Source organism: Echinops telfairi, unplaced genomic scaffold (genome assembly GCF_000313985.2).
Source record: "Echinops telfairi isolate 266 unplaced genomic scaffold, ASM31398v2 ScPeMD7_7469;HRSCAF=8507_0, whole genome shotgun sequence".
Taxonomy (NCBI): Eukaryota; Metazoa; Chordata; class Mammalia; order Afrosoricida; family Tenrecidae; genus Echinops; species Echinops telfairi.
In genome coordinates, this window is record NW_022111372.1 from 38,635,173 (window position 1) to 38,652,502 (window position 17,330).

Genomic DNA, 17,330 nt, shown 5'->3' on the forward strand with positions numbered 1-17,330 from the left:
TCCCCGCCCCCCGTCTCCGGCCCCGCCCACCGCGCGAGTGCGGCTAAGTGCGCACGCGCAGAGGACGGACGCGCTCTCGGTGCCGGAAGGGTAACGCCCAGTGGCTTTGCTCCCGAGGCGACGCGGGAATCCAGAAGGTTGCCGCGGCCTAGTTGTAATACTGTCCTTCTCCGCTTGGTCCCATGCCTGTCTCCTACACCCCCGCCCCGGCACCCCGTCTCTGAACCTCCGGCCCGACCAGGGAGCAGCTGGTGGTTTCCAACGGCCAGCCTTGCGAGGAGCAGCCCAGCACGTATCCACTACGCCACCAGATTCCCGACCTGTGACACTCCCACTTTAAAACATGGCAGAACGGCCTTGCACGCTACTAATGATTTGGCAATCGGCTTTTTGAGTCTCCGGAGTGCTACTGCTCCACGCACCGAGGTTTGGGCCAAGACCGGGTCACCCAGGAGCTGGCCACTCAGGAGCCAGCTCTGGACGCCCCCCTTCCAAACCAACCGACAGTTGTATGCGCCAGCTCTGGGTCTGTTACCGGTCACCATGACCCTGGCCGCTCCAGCATTTAGCTTCTGTAAAGAGTTCCGGTCTCGGAAACGCGCAGGGGCAGCTCCGCTGTCTCAGTGTCACTATGCGTCAGAACTGGCTCGATGGCGGTGAGCACGGTCCGTCGCCCACCCCGTACAAAGCCCATTGTGCCATAAGCCGCACCGAGTTAAACCCTTCTTCCATGGAGAGGTGGGCCTTCAGGATAACACCCCCAGTTGCCTGGGGGAGGGTTGGTGGAGGATGACACTTGGAGAAGGTAATATCGGTGCCCTGGCTCCTCGCTGCCCAAGTCTCCATCTCAGACTGCTATGAGGGGAAAGCCTGAGGAGATTAATTAACCATTTTATTGGGAGCTCTTACAGATAGCATAACAATCCATATTTCAATTAGATCAATCATAATTGTACAATTACTGCCAACATCAGTTTTAAAACATTTTCTTTCTTCTTGAACTCTTTGATCAGCTTGTTCCCCTTTATCCCCTCCTTTCCTCACCCCAGGAACCCTTATTATGATTATATATTATGATTGTAATTATTTTTTTGCCGTATCTTACACCATCCAATGTATCCTTTTACCTACAATTCTGTTATTCGTTCTCCACGAGTGAGGTTGTACATTCATTGCTATCAGCTCCCCCAACCCCACCCTTCTCTTAAAATGTTCTTAACATGATAGATCACATATAACCTTGTTAATTGTCATCCCATATATCAAAGTGACCTTAACCTAGCTTAATGGAAACAAAAGTTCAAAATCTGCCACACCCAAGTAAAGAATTACTTTATCCTTTCTTCCCTTTAGCTTTCTTCCTACATCTCCATCAACTATTTACAGTGTAATTTTTCAGGATTTAGTAATGTATACCCATAAAGAACATTCCAAACAACCTCAACTATCATTTACATCTCTAGGAGAAACTTTGATGATCTCATGTTCTTACAGATGTTACAATCTCACATGGACTTGTGTGTTAAACCTTTTTTAAAAAAAATCATTTTATTGGGGGGGTCGTACAGCTCTTATCACAGTCCATACCTACATCCATCCATGTGTCAAGCACATTTGTACATATGTTGCCATCATCATTCTCAAAACATTCAACTTGAGCCCTTAGTATTAGATCATTTCCCCCCTACCCGCCTTCCCTTCCTCATGAACTTTTTCTTTCTTCATGTCTTACACTGACCTATGTCTCCCTTCACCCACTTTTCTGTTGTCTGTCTCCCTACTAGGGGGTTATATGTAGATCATTATGATCAGTTCCTCCTTTCTTCCCCCACCTTCCCCTTACCCTCTTGGTATCACTGCTCTCATTATTGGTCCTGTCCATTATTTATCTGTCCTCGATTCCCTGTTTCCAGCTCTTATCTGTACCACTGTACATGCTCTGGTCTAGCCAGATTTGTAAGGTAGAATTGGGGTCATGATAGTGGGGAGGAGAGTGGAGCTTCATTTGATGGTGGCTGGTTAGCTCAGTTGGTTAGAGAGTGGTGCTGATAGTGGGGAGGAGGAAGCATGAAAGAACTAGAGGAAAGTTGTGTGTTTCATCGGTGGTATTGCTAGACTGCACCCTAACTGGCTTGTCTCTTCCTTGTGACCCTTCTGTAAAGGGATGTCCAATTGTTACAGATGGGCTTGGCGTCTCCACTCTGTACCCCCCTCATTTACATTGATATGAATTTTGGTTCTGGATCTTTGATGCCTGATACCTGATCCCATTGACACCTCATGATCTCACATAGGCTGGTGTGTTTCTTCCATGTGGGCTTTGTTGCTTCTCAGCTAGATGGCCACTTGTTTATCTTCAAGCCTTTAAGACCCCAGACGAAATTTCTTTTGATAGCCGGGCACCATCAGCTTTCTTCACCACATTTGCTTATGTACCCATTTTTGTCTTCAGCGATCGTGTCAAGAAGGTGCGCATCACAGAACACTCAGTTGTTAGATCAAAGTGTTCTTGCGTTGAGGGAGTACTTGAGAAGAGGCCCAATATCTATCTGCTACCTTAATACTTAACATATAAAATATGTACATAGATCGATTTCCCTATCGTTATATATAAAAGTATATATAAATCAGTATATCATTATATATAAAAATTATATTATTATATATATTTACATATGTACTTGCTTGTATTTAGACCTCTATAAATGTCCTTTGCCTCCTAGTTCTTTCCTCTATTTCCTTTTACTTTCCTCTTTTCCCACTATGATGTTCGGCCTTCATTTGGGTTTCAGTAATTCCTCTTGCCTAGATTGCCCTTGATCAAGCCCCACTGGTTATCCTATACCCTCCTTGCCATTGATTGTTCCCTTGACCCTGGGTTTGTTGGCAGACCCCTTCCTTTCCCCTGCCTCCCCCTTTTCCATGTCCCTTCCAGAACGACAGACACGTTTTTTTCCTCCAGATTGTTTATCCCGCCTACCTTATCTAGATAGACATGCAGAGACAATAAAACGCACAAAAACAAGACAGAGCAAAACAAAACAACAACCAAAAAAACCATTGACAAAAAAAGCCTATAAATAGTTCCGGGTCTGTTTGTTGACCTTTAGTAGTGTTTTCCAGTTGCGTCTGATGGGGTGCCACGGCCTGGCCCCAAAGTCTACTTTTGGTGTTCCCTGGGGACTGCATTGCTTTGCTCCCCGTGGCTGCTCTGCTGCACGCCCTTAGTGGTTAACCTTTATTGTTGCTGCCAGGATGGATCTTTGCTTCTGCAGAGGAGAGAGTCACATTCATTTCACTTCTCACGCTCCATGATTGATGCCCTTTGGGTCAGACTGTGCTCAGTATCTGACACCTTGTTTTTGAAGTTACTTATCAGATTCTGGAACTGAGGGATACACATTTTAAGAAAGATTTCATTTGCTAGTAAACCAAATTACTGCACCAAGAAAACTTGGCACTAGACAGGAAATACCAAAGACTTCAAACTGAGAAAGTAATTGGTTTTCTTTTATGAGAAGCTTTGAAAAGAGAGTGGAGGAGGGGGTGACTGGCTCTACACATTTGTCAGTTAAGCCCAAGTAGATCCTTTCAAAGCCAGGGCAAGGCTGTGATTGGACCCTGCGCCGTCTTTTCTTTTCCTCTGTAAAAGGCGTAAAGGTGCCTTTGTGTCCTACAGTGGCATCTCCAGAGCATGTGGGTTTGGAAAATACCAGTTTAAAGTTACAGGGAGAAGCTGGTCTGGAATGGTGGACAGAACAAATGGTAGGGGAAAAAACCACACGAACAAGAGTCCAGTTGCTTTCTCTTTAAAACGAAGATGCCCAAGCCCAAAGGAGAGAGAAGAGTTGGGGATTGTTTGCAGATGTGGAACTTGTTCAGGAAGAGCTTACTCAGACCAATGATCTCTGTCTGGAGCTTCTCCCTGGTTCAGAAGGAGCCGAGTTGGGCTCTATTAGTGATGCCTGTGGTGGATGAGACATCTGCCTCTTAGCTTTGCCTCGGACCCCCAAGTTTCATTGCTGTCCCATGCCTACCTCCTACTCTTGGGGAAACACTCAGATGAATTTTGGGGTACCATCTGGCAAAGAGGCTGCTCTCAAGCTGATCCCCTGAGCAGGCACAGGCCAGACTGATTGAACATTCCCCTCTCTGATCCAGGATGTGGGGAGTCAGCAGGGGAGCCTACAGAATCTTCCAGAAATGTTCCAGGAGAAGGCCCAAAGTAGTGAGAATTCAGTTGGTCCTCAAGCCCTGGGGCCACTTCAGAAAGCCTGCCTCTGGCCAGGAGGACACTACTAGCCACTGTGCAGCCGTGCTTTTCCTTCCGTGGGCAAAGACCTCCAACGGTGTTGAATTTGTATTTTGTTTCTCTCTCTCCAGACTCGCTGGAGTTGAAGAAGCTCATTAAAAGAATTAAAGCTAAAAGTTAAAGAGGCTTGCATCGGTGGACCTGTGTAGGAGGCGGGGAGAAAACTTGTTGGAAATTCCTGTCTCCTTTTGACCTCATTGGTGTTTACAACATCACTGTTTACACATGGGTCCCTTAAACTTTTCCAGACATGAAGCAGACCCCTTCGAGTAGACAAGTTAGAACGTTTAGGCTTTTGGTATATCCCCATTGTTAGATGACCTAAGGGTATGTCAAATATGTGAAAGATATTTCATTTTCTCTCCCTCTCCCGCTCCCCCTGCCCCTTTTGTCTCTTAAGAAAAACAACCCCCCTTTTGTCTAGCCCGTGGAGCCCATTCACTGCACTGAGACTAGGCATCTGGCTAACGAACCTTTCCCCAAACCAAAGCAAAGCCTATTAACTGCAGAGTTTTTTATTAACAGCTTCACCCCACCCAGTTCCATCACCATGGCAGCAGCCACTGGATCAGAAGGCTGCCTTGTTGCCCAGGTTCCCTGGGCCAGAGAATGGGGCATTGGGGCTGGGAAGCTGAGTAGACGAAAGTTCAAACTTCAGCACCACCGGTTCTATCTTTGTGACCTTGACGAGCCTCTGGCAACACAGTTCACCCCACTGCATTGCTGAGAAAACGGAGCCAGTACCGAGCGCACGTCGGGTGCTGAGTCACAGTCCCACCTGCACGACCCTCAGGACAGCGGGAGCTCAGCTCCCGAAGATGCTGGCCCCAGGGGCTGGGCCCGCTCAGGAAGACTCCTCTGCCCTGGTAGTGCAGAGCTAAGGCACTCTGAAGGGGCCCTGGGGCCGGCCTCGTGGTTAAGAGCTGGGCTGCCATTGGAAAGGTCTGCAGTCCGGAACCACCAGGAGCCATTCTGCACTGTCACAGGGTCACTGTGAGCCGGCACCGAGGACGCAATGGCAGTGAGTTTGGACAGCTTGGAGTCCAGCGCCAGGCCACCCAAAGAGAAACACGGACTATTTTGAATATGTATTTTTTACTTTTCCCACACTGTTGACTTATTTCACCATGAAATGAAGATATTGTTTTGAAGCCTGAAGTTTTGCTTTGTTTTCCCAAGTCTGTACCGACACATGGAAGAGCCATTTCCGTGGCTGCATTGCCTTCCACGGTAGGTAGGATGGTACCCGTTCCCGGAGTCTCTGAGAGGTGCAACCAGTTGACATGCTCAGCTGCTAACTGGACAGGTTAGAAGTTCGAGTCCACCCAGAGGTGCCTTCGAAGAAGAGCCTGGTGATCTCTTTCGTAGACCTCAGCCCCCCAAACCCTTCTGGAGCCCATGCTCCTCTGACACACACAGGGTCCCCAGGAAGTGGGCTGACTGGGAACTGGTCCCATGGAGCCTGTTTGCTCTGTACACTCATTGAAACCACAAGAGGAAGTTAAAAAGCAAAGCGAAGGAATTCGATTGAGGCAGGTGCCTACTTCCTAGAACAAAATTGCCATGGTGCCACTTTCTGAACAACGATCGCTAAGCTCCAGGGTGACAGAAAGGCCTGTGCAGGAGGTCAGGTCAAAGCCAGAGCGCTTTGGGGCCCACTCCAGGGTGCAGCAGCAGCCCCACCCGGGAACTATGCTGAAGAGCACTCCTCCAGCCCCAGAGGAAGCCGTCGCTGCAGTAAGTGATTTCCAAGTATCTGTCTGCTGCGTGTGTCGTGCCCTGTTATCACTGCGTTCTTTAGAAAGTTAAGGGTATGGATTGTGGTGAGTTGTATGAGCCCCCATAGAATGCTTAAAAAGAAGAAGGTTAGAGAATGACTCGAGGAGAAGCTGCACCAAGAGTGAATCTGACTGGAGCAGGTGACAGGTTAGGCCGTCCCAGTCCTGACTCGGGCGGTGGAGGGAGAGGTCATGTTCAGCTTCACTGAGGACTGGAAAGGACTTGGGAAGGTTGCTAAAAGGTGTGGGCCTGCCTCCTGTGGCCACGCTTAAGTTGTTGGAAGTCAGCAGGAGGCCCAGGTACTGGGGTACAGGGCGGGGGTGAGGAGCAGGGGAGGGGCAGCACGAGTTTTCATGCTTGGATTAAGGGACGATGTGAGCTGTGCCTTCCTGGTATGTGAGGTGAAGCCACGAGGCCATTGGGCAGAAAGGGCACCCTCCCCCCTCTCAGGAGCTGGAGATGGTCCCATGCTGCCTCCAGTGTCGGGAGAGAACTGGATTCCAGGGGCTGTCCTGGATGTGTGATCTGGAAGCACATGGCTAGAGATTGCCAGGCCTTTCTCCCAGAGCGGCGCTGGGTAGACTAGGAGCTTTAGGTCAGCAGCCAAATGTGACGGTTCACAACAACCAGGGACTCCTACTGTTGGAGACAGTCCACAGTAGACGTGCGGATTCAGAGCCCTGCTGGCAGAGAGGTTATGCGTTGTGCTGCTGACTGCAAGACCACCAGTTCGAAACCACCAAACGTTCCTTGGGAGAAAGACGCTTCCTATTGCCGTATAGAGTTACGGTCTTGGAAACTCACAGGGTAGTTCTACCCTGACCTTACAGACTTGTTGTGAGTAGAAATTGACTGGAAGGCCGTGAGTTTGGGTTTTTGTTTTTAATCATTTTATTGGAGGGCTCTTACAAATCTGATAACAATCCACCATTCAATGGTATTGAGCGCACTTGTACATATGTTGCCATCAACATTTCCAAAACATTTTCTTTCTGCTTGAGCCTTTGGTATCAGCTCTTATTTTTGCCTCCCTCCCGTCCTTCCCTCCCTCGTGAATCCTTGATTGTTATTATTATTATCACTATTATTATTGTTATTTCATGTCTCCCTTCACCCACATTTCTGTTATTCGTGCCCCATGGGTGGAGGGGGCTTGACTATATATCCAATCTCGTGTGGGTGTGGGTTTTGAGTTAGAGGAAATCATGGCTGTCAAACTGAAACTGACCAGGAAGCAGGCACTCTCTGGAGAAACCACAGGATGCAGGAACAATGCCTCGGGAGCGTAACAGACACCACAGACAGGGTGACATTGTAAACGCACTGCACTCGTGACACCTATGAAGTCAATGCCTCAGTTGTTTTTCAGGTCATAAACTTCCTCCTCCTAAAATCCCACCTCAGCTGGCATAAGGCCCGTACACAGTGAGGGCACTGGAGACCGCTGGGCAACCTCAAAGGGCAGCTCCAGCGCAAACCCAGGGTTCAAACAAAGACTAAAGGAGCGCGTCACATGCCCAACTAGTTAGGCTAAGTATCCCAGACGCCCTTGCTACAAACCCCACTTTGAATTTTCGGATTCCCACTTGGCCCAACACTGTGTACACCCTCACTGAAAAGGGGACCCAGGAAAGAGCTCATACACAGCCGGCCCAAACCAGAGACCTTGCCTCCAGAAACCCATCTCCTCTACGATGGCAGCGTACGGGAACCGTTTGTGAATTCCAGGAGACCTGGCTGCCTGTGGCGACTGCCCTGCAGGTCTCTCCTGCAGGCCTCTGTGCGTTAACAGATGCCTCAAGGCTCACGCCCACCGCCCCAAGTGGTAATTCTTCACGACCCGGGCTCCGTCAGTTCATCAGCAACAACTTCTGGGCTGCCTTCATTGTCAATCTCTCCACTCGGTTTACATGGCGCCCCACTCTTTCTCCAAGAACCAGGAGCCTGGAAGTGCGGTGATTACGTATTGAGCTGCTTCGACCACATCAGCAGTTCACAAACACCAGCCACTCCTCAGGAGAAAACCTGGACTTCCGACAGTCTGGGAAGCCCACAGGGGCAGTTCCACCCTGTCCTGGAGGGTGGCTGGGTGTCAGCACCAACTCACTGGCAGTGAGAGTGTGGGTTTTGATTGTTCTCCAAGAGCCAGGCTGCATGGAGAGTCAGGGCAGCTGAGCAGCCAATGCACAGAGAGGACTGTAGGGCTGGTCCTACCATGGGACACGACGTCCCACATTGAACCATGGCGCTACATGGGACAACACTGGAGACAGTGCGGAAGGTTTTTCGGTTTTTTAAAATCATTTTATTGGGGGCTCGTACAACTTATCACAATCCATACATACACCAATTGTGTCAAGCATTTGTACATTTGTTGCCATCATCAGTCTCAAAACATTTTCTTTCTACTTGAGCCCTTGGTATCAGCTCCTCATCTTTTCCCTTCCCTCCCTGCGCCCTGCTCTCTCATGAACCCTTGATAATTTATAAATTATTATTTTGTCATGTCTTACACTGTCTAACATCTCCCTTCATCCACTTTTCTGTTGTCCGTCCCCCAGAGAGGGGGTTATATGTAGATCCTTGTGATTGGTTCCCCATTTCTACCCCATTTTCCCTCTGCCCTCCTGGTATCTCCTCTCTCCAATCTGACCCCATCACACTCAGGCTAAACACTAAGGGCATAAAACAGAGCAGCAAGGGGAGCAAAGCGATGTAGTCCCTGGGGAATACCAAAAATAGACTTTGGGGACAGAGTGTGGTACCCCATCAGACTCAAGTGGAAAACACTCTTTAAAGGCCAAAAAACAGACCTGGAATTATTTATAGGCTTTTCCTTTTTTGTCATTAACTTTCTTTTTGTCGTTATTTTGTTTTTGTGTTTTGTTATTATTTTGTTGGTTTTGTCTTCCTCTGTTGTTTTCTTGGGCTTTGCCTGGTTTTTTCACTTATTAATGTCTTTGCATGTCTATCTAGATAAGATAGGTGGGATAAACAATTCGGAGGTGAAAACAACAGGACTGGCGTTTCCAGGGGGACATGGGAAAAGGGGAGGTGGGAGAAAGGAAGGGGGTTGTCAACCAACCCAGGGACAAGGGACCAACAAGTGAACTAAAATAAATGGAGAGAAGGGCGTAGGATACCTAGTGGGGCTTAATCAAGGGCAATGTAACAGCAAGCAATTGCTAAACTCGAATGAAGGCCAAACATGATAGTGGGACAAGAGGAAAGTAAAAAAATAGAGGAAAGAATTTGAAGGCAAAGGACATTTATAGAGGTCTAAATACAGACATGTACATATGTAAATATATTTTTATGTAACAATAGGGAAATAAATCTATGTGCTTATATTTATGTTAAGAATTAAGGTAGCGGATGGACATTGGGCCTTGACTCAAGTACTCCCTCAACACAAGAACACTTTGTTCTAATAACCTGCCATTCTGTGATGCTCACCTTCCCAACACGATCGCTGAAGACAAAGTAGGTGCATAAGCAAATGTGGTGAAGAAAGCTGATGGTGCCCGACTATCAAAAGATAAGAGCGTCTGGAGTCGTAAAGGCTTAAAGATAAACAAGCAGCCATCTAGCTGAGAAGCAGCAAAACCCACATGAAAGAAGCACACCAGCCTGTGTTATGAGTTATTGATGGGATCAGGTATCAGGCATAAAAGACCCAGAACAAAAAATCACATCAATGTGAATGAGGGGGAGTGTGGAGTAGAGACCCAAAGCCTATCTATAGACAATTGGACATCCCCTTACAGAAGGGTCACAAGGAAGAGATGAGCCAGTCAGGGTGCAGTATAGCACTGATGAAACATAAAACTTTAGTTCTTTAATGCTTCCTCCTCCCCAATATCATGGTCTGAATACTACCTTACAAATTGGACTAGACCAGAGCATGTACACTGCTACAGAGAGAGCCTATGACACAGGGAATCCCGGATAGATAAACCCCTCAGGACCAGCAATGAGAATAGAGATACCAGGAGGATAAAGGAAGGTGGGGAGATAAAGGGGAATTGATCAGAAGGATCAACATATCACACCCTCCTAGGGGGATGAAGGACAGAAAAGTGAGTGAAGGGTGACAGAAGACAATGTAAGATATGAAAATAATAATCTATAACTTATCAAGGGTTCATGATGGGGGGGGGCGGGAAATGAGAAGCTGATACCAAGGGCTCAAGTAGAAAAAAAATGCTTTGAAAATGATGGCAACATATGTACAAATGTGCTTGACACAATGGATGACTGTATGGATTGTGATAAGAGATGTAAGAGCCCCCAATAGAAGTATTTAATAATAATAATAAAAAGATAGGAGCAGATACTGCAGGGAAGGGGAGAGAGAGCCATTTTCTGGCTCTCCTCCCTGGTCAGGCCTGGCAGCAGCCCTTGCACAGTGCAACCCCGTGGCTTCTGGAAAGCTGCTTAGGATGTAAGATCAGAGAGGCCCCGTGTAAACCTGAACAAGTATGCCCATGCCAACAGGTGAAGGATAAAGGACAATCAGGATGGTGACACTCAGCCCAACGGCCCACCAGCCAGGGTGCACTCACGGCATGGCAAAGCCCCAGCAGGCCCAGCAATAACCACTCCATGTCCAGGTGTCCCCCCCCCTTGGAGGCAGGGTGGGATGGAGGGCGCAGAACCCTGCTTCTCAGATGCCTTGTGGAAGTTTTATTTATTTCTTTTCTGACACATACAGGTTAATAGTATAATCCATGGAATGGCATTCTATACATTTATAAGCTTTACATATAAATAAACGTGCACACGTTGTCAGACCCCTGTCCTTACTAGAAAACATCTCTCTAACCTTAGAAGGCAGACATGACTCCTTTTATAGGTCTCTACCCCACCCCTCCCCAAATTGTCCAAGCCAGCAAGGGGAGGCTGTCCGTTGTAATGAGTTTAGGAACACCTGCTACACCTGCAACTTGGGGATGGGGAGAAAAGAAAGCAAGGCAAGTAGCTGTTGGATCACGAGGGTGGGCATGGCTGGGAGCCGTGAGCTGCGCCCCGTGGCGGGGGTGGGGGGTGTGGGTCCCAGTGGCTGTGCGATAGGAGACCTGACTGGACGGGGTGGTTCCAGATATCTGGTGGCTCTGGCAGGCCTTGCTCCTAGTTCTCGGCAAACTTGGGATTCATGACCGTGGTGGTGGCACTCTTGAAGAGGGGGTTATCCTGGTGAGAGAGTTGAGCAGGGTTAGTGTCGGGACACTGGAGGCCCCGGGCCCATATCCCAGAAAGCACCGTGAGGGAGAAGCCAGAGGGCGCAGCAGGTGTTGCTGGTGGGGTGCAGGGCGGATCCCCACGCCTTCCAGGGTGAGATGGCTGAAAGCACAGGGAGCGGGAGTCCCTGTGTGTCTGTCTGCCACCCCTGGCTGCCCGAGAGACGGCACTCACGTTGTTCCATTGGGACTTCAGTTTCTCTTTCTCGAAGCGCTTGTACTCCCTGAGGTCACTTATGTGGGTCAGGACCTTCCAGATGACCAGCAGGAGGACCCCGATGAGCACGATGCCGGCCACTGTGCCCCCCACGATGGCGGCCACCTTGGGTCCCTGCACACACTCTGTGGGGAGGCACAGGCCCACCGAGGCATAAGTTCCACACACCTGTGAGTGTCCATATTGCCCCACACTCTCCAGGGACAGGGTGCATCCCCACCGCCCTTGCCACCATCCTGGTCACCAGGAACCGGCAAAGCAGGGACAAGGCTAGACCCCCATGATCCCAAATCCTAGCCCCTTGTGAAGAGAGAAGGTTTTTGAAGGGCAAGCCCTGTGCCCAAGTAAAACCAGATGACCCTGCAGAGGCTGGATGAGACCACCTCCCTGCGGAACAGCCTGGCCTGACATCCATGGGTGTTGATTAACCCCGGAGGCAGCGGTGGCCGGGGCCCAGCACAACTTGTCTCGCAGGGTACGGAGAGTGGCCTTGCGCCCCCCTGGGGAGGAGTTCCCCAAGGAGTGAGTGGTAGGGAGCCGCAAGCTGAGTGCTGGCAGCTGAGGGGCTATAGGGAGGCACAGGGCTGGCGTAGTCCCGCCCTGGGTGCCTGTGGTACCTGCGCCTGGTCTCGGCCTGAGCGTAGGGCTCAGGGCTGCAGGGCCCATCGGCCACCCCTGGCCATGGGCAAGGTCACTGTCATTCTCTGACAGCCCCCATTCACCTTGCCCTGGTCACCAGCTTTTCTGTGTGCAGCTCAGTCATGCTGGCCCTTCCACAGAGGCCTAGCGTCCTTCCAGAGGTTAGCCAAGGCGGCCAAGGCTTTGTAACACCAGGCTAGCAGCACCTCTGGCCACCTCTGTCACCCGGAGAGCGCTGTTGAACCTGGGGACAGGCCGTCGAGCCCCAGCTCCATGCCCAAGAGGGTTCTGTCCCCATTGACCTGCACACACAACCTTGGGCCTCTGCTGGAATCTGCTTCTCCTTCTAGGGACCTTAGACCCCTGACCCCCAGGACCCCAGCTCTCTCCACAGCTTCCTCAGCAGACACGGCTGTGGGCATTTGCTTCCTTTCTTTCTGACTGAGAGTCCCCTAGCCCCCTGGACGGTGACCTGTGACACCAGCTGTCCCCTCTATCGTCGCGGCTGTCCCTGCATCTGGCCTGGCAGTGGAGCCCAGGGGCTATATCAGCCTGTAAAGCCATTGGGCTGGCTACAGAGCTGAGGTGGGAGCCCCTCCAGTTGCCAAAACCTCTAAGGGGGGCCTGGCTCCGCTGACTGCTGGGATGCCCTCTCCTCGGCCGCGGGGGCTGCAGCCCAGCCACATTCGGATGAAAAGCTCAGCTCCGCAGCCTGGCAGCTCGCCCGCACAAAGGGCACTCCTGCCCCGGACGAGCTCCCCTCACCTCGGATGTCCTTCACATGGATATGGTAACGCTCTCTCCCGGGCTGCTGCTTCATCGTGTAGTCTATCCAACAGCCCTCGGAGTCCAGCTCCCTGCAGGTCCGGCCCGGGATCACGTCCTCTTGCAGCGCCAGGCCGGAGCAGGCCGTGCTACAGTTCTGCTGGTAGGGGCCCTTGTTGAATCGCAGGCACTCGGCGCAGGAGCTGCGGGCCGGAAGAGGGGCGGTCGGTGTGGAGGTGGGAGAGCATGTGCAGGTGTGCCCTAGGTGTGTGAGAGGAGTATGTGGAGGTGGCATGTGTGCAGGTTCTGCATGAGTGTGTTCTCGGAACCGGCATATAGGCATGCGTTGGGTGCGGAGGGCCCGTGGGGGTGTGGGGCACAAGAGTATCTGCAAGGATGTGTGGGTGCATGCAGGAAGGTGTGTGTGGCAGGAAAGTGGGACACACACTTTCTCTGCTTGACAGTCCTGTTGACAAGGCACATGGAGCTACCACTGATGGAGCCAGAGCCCTGCAGCTGGAGGAGCCGTGTGGAGAGCCAGGCCAGCGTAGAAATGCTTCCACAAGACTTTCCATCCACTGGCCTGTGATCTTCTTGCTTTGGGCACCATTGCACATGCTACGTGAGTCTGTAGAAGAATTCATGGACTAGTATCGAACATATGGGCTGATATCAGACTTATGGACTTGATCTGGACTGGACTGGGATGTTTTCTCAATATATAATTACTTTTTATATAAAGCTCTTTTATACGCGTATGAGTGTCTATGGATTTGTTTCTCTAGTCAACCCGGACTAACACAGCGTGCGTATGCTCTGGGGTGTAAGGTGGTACACAGGTGTGTGTTGTGGGAGAGGGCACGTGCAGGTACAGGGCCCGCACCCTCAATGTCTGGCTTGAGATGAAGGGACTCAGCCATGGGGTGGGTGACTGTGCAGGGAAGTGGACGTCTGGCTCAGAGGGCAGTCCCCCCACTGCCCACGCCACACTCACACGTAGCGGCTGCAGGGTGAGGGACAGCCGGGGCACTCCAGGCAGAGGAATGTCTGGTAGCCCACGTCACACTGGCACTGATTGCACTGGCACCTGCCTCGCCCATTGCACACGACGCCCGGCTGGCTCAGGCAGCCTTGGATGGAGGTGCTGCACTGGCAGGCGGAGCCTTCGAATTTGTCCTTGCAGATGCACTTGCCGCATTCACAGGCCCCCCTCTCTGCAAGACAGCAGAGGCTAGCCTCAGGTCTCCCGAGACCCCCGGCCAAGAGCTGCACAGGGGTACACACCGCACAGCCCCTCCACCTCGCCCGCCTGCCTGCCCTGGCACCACCAGGCCCCGCTCCAGTGCGGCCCCTCATGGTCAGCGCTTACTCTCCCCAGTGCTACAGCCTGGGTGCTCCTGGAAACCAAGGGTGGTGGGGCATGCAGGCCCACCTTCCCCTTGCTGCCCTGCTCCCCCCCACCCCCCCCTCCCCCGTCACCGCATCCGGAACTGAGCCAGCAGCCAAAGGCATCAAAGGTTCCAGGCCCCACTGCCCACCAGAAGCACAGCCATTTACCACCTTATCGTCCGGGTCACCCTCAGCCAGCCCTCCACACCTGTGCATGGGGTCCCCTGCCTGCGCAGACCTCACCAGGGCTGTGTGGCCACCAAGTCCTTCAAGATCACAGCTGCCTTCCCCTGAGTGCCTCGCTGCAGACCCTGTGGGGTCCCTCACCATGAGGATTCCTGGCCATTACAGACCAGAGCAGAGGCCAGGAGAGACGAAGTCAACCACATGGGCCCATTTGTCTGTCTGTCTTTGTCATGGATTGAACTGTATCTCCCAGAAGGTATGCTCTCGTCCTAACCCTTAGTACCGTGTCTGGAAATCCGGTCTTTGAGATGTTATTGCTTAAGTTACCATCAGGTGACACAGAGCGAGAGACGAGAAGTGACCACCACGGAGTCGATGCTGACCCATACAGCACAGGGCAGAACTGCCCCGGGGACTTTCGGAACTGTAACTGTGTATGGGAATAGAAAGCTCCACCCGAGGAGCCACTGGTGGTTTTGAACTGCCGGTCAGGCAGTCGCAGCCTATCTCTTAACCACTATGCCACCTGGGCGCCTTTATGCAGGAGCAGGGTGGGTCTTGATACGATATGAGGGCTGTCCTTACAAAAGAGAGGAGACGCAGGCAGGGGGACATCGGGATGGTGGCTGTGGGAAGGTGGGGTAGAGACTGGAGAAACGGACCTTCCAGGATGATGGGGAGTCCCCAGACAGACACTGGGGTAGACCATCAAAGCCCCGCCTCCAGAACCTTCAGAAGGAGCCAACCCTGCAATATCCTGACTTGGGGTTCCTGGCCCCAGCACTGTGAGAGATGGCGTTCTTATTATTGCAAGCCCTCCGCCCTGCCCGCCCCCGGAGCCTCTACAGTCTCCGTGTCCCCGCTTCGGGCTCCCAGTCACCGCCTCCCCGTGCAAGGGGCTGGAGAGACTCCCTCCTAGGCCAGGTTCGTTCTACGCATGGCCGAGGGCAGCTGTGCCGTGGCCCCGAGCGGGGTCCGTGGAGCTGCGGGGGCCCACCCGCGGGTTTGAGCACCCACCCTTGCCGCCACAGATCTGCCCATCAAATCGCTCGCAGCTGAAGGTATCGCAGTCACAGTAGCGGCCGTAGGTCTGCTTCTTGGGGTCATCGGCCCGGTGGCAGATACACTCCCCACAGATGCAGTCGCCCATCCCGGAGCACACCACGGAACTGTTGTCCTTCCGGCAGCTCCCCTCCAGCTCCTGGCTGCTGCGTCCGCGCGTCCTGCACTCACAGTTCTTCCCGGTGTAACCAGGCTCACACCTGGGGGAGAAAGGGCCTGGCGCTGGAGAACCTTCACACCTGGGTCTGTGTGGGCTCTTCCGCACCCATGGGGCCATGTGGCCAGGCCGAGCCAGGGGAAAAGCTGGCTCCACCCCAGACGAGGGGCACCATGCGTGAACACAGCCCCGGGAGCCCCAGCTTTGAGGTGCTGCCCTTCCTCCGTGGCCCTGCTTGTCTGGTTTTCGGCATGCTCCCTGGCAGTGGCTCCCTCCCTCACTGCAGCCTCCACTCTCTGAGTTTGTGAGCTGGCCAGAGAAGTAGGCCTTTGTCCACCATGGCAGGGGCCTGTCAACATCTGCTTAAACTGCCCACTGGACAGACCCTGCCCATAACCGGCTGTATCTGGTGTGAGGGATGTGGGCATGACCGGGTCCTGGGGCCATTATCTGTCTGGAAGCTGTCTGGCCAAGTGGCACGAGCTGTTGGCCTAATGGTGAGGCCAGAGAGACGAGGGTCTTTCGAGACCATGGGGCAGGGGAAGGAGGCGACTGACCTGAGGCCCAGGCACCCGGCAGGGACACACATCTCACCCAGCCTCTTCTCCTCACCCCTCCTGACCTCTGAGATGTACCCCTGGTGGCTCAGAGTCCTCTGCCTGCCACCCCCTGGTGACCTGGGCCTGCCATCTGCCGAAGGGGCTAGTCACCTGGGAAACCAAGAGCCTGGGGACAGGCCCATGCCTTTCCCCACCCCCACCTCCACCCCCGCCACCAGCTCCCCTGCTCCGGCCCCCTCACCTGCAGACACCACAATGCAAGACACCCTTGCCGCTGCAGAGGCTCTGGCTGGGGCTGGTGTCTAGGCAGCGGCACTCACACTGGGGGCGTACGAGCACCATCACCGTGTCTGTGAAGCCCAGTGGGCGGATGACAAAGGACTGCTCCTGGATGCACTCCTTAGCTGTGACCTTCACCTGGAAGGTGATCTGTGGGGCCAGAGTGAGGGGGGACAGGACAGACGGCTCAGCTGCCAGCCACAGGCCAGTTCCATCTGGGCACAGGGACTAGGCTGGGCTGTCGCAGCTCAGCTGGGTCAGGATGAGCCCGGACATATAAGGGGCACCCTGCCTCTGTCAACAGCATAGGCGTATTATCAGTCACGCTGTCATAGCAGAGAGGAAATCAAGACAACTGCAGTCCCTAAGCACCTTCACTGGCTGGGCTCTTCCTGAAGACGTTAGCCAGAGGGTAGATGGCTTCACTATAAGAAAGCACCTTTCTCTGGCCTCTCATGCCATCAAGCAACCTGGGAGGGGCCAGGCTGGCACAGGGGAGGGGACTCATGAGAAATGTGCCCGGTGGCTGTTGGCACAGGAAGGAGAATGAGAGATGGAAACCTGGGGTCTGGGAGGCAGAGTCTATAGCAGCTGCGCTGCCCAGGACCAGAGTCCTTGGCAGGGTCAGCCTGAGAGAGGTTTCCGGAGAGGAAGAATGTATCTTTATTTACCATTATGTAGGAGTCAAAGGAAAGATTTATACATAACTAGGTAGGTAGGTAGGTAGTTGGGTAGGTGAGTAGGT

The 17,330-nt window shown here is 52.5% G+C and overlaps 1 protein-coding gene across 1 annotated transcript in view; it reads right to left on the reverse strand.

Annotated features, from left to right (window-relative positions):
* Positions 1–10,423: 10,423 nt before the first annotated feature.
* ITGB2 (integrin subunit beta 2) overlaps positions 10,424–17,330 on the reverse strand; it is a 26,814-nt gene continuing 19,907 nt past the window's right edge. The window contains exons 10-15 of the mRNA XM_045284631.1: positions 16,548–16,735; positions 15,545–15,789; positions 13,947–14,166; positions 12,953–13,155; positions 11,507–11,673; positions 10,424–11,284 (exon numbers count right to left, since the gene is read on the reverse strand). Of these exons, the coding sequence (XP_045140566.1) occupies positions 11,222–11,284; positions 11,507–11,673; positions 12,953–13,155; positions 13,947–14,166; positions 15,545–15,789; positions 16,548–16,735 (1,086 nt within the window). The 3' untranslated portion in view covers positions 10,424–11,221. The remainder of the gene's footprint in view (positions 11,285–11,506; positions 11,674–12,952; positions 13,156–13,946; positions 14,167–15,544; positions 15,790–16,547; positions 16,736–17,330) is intronic.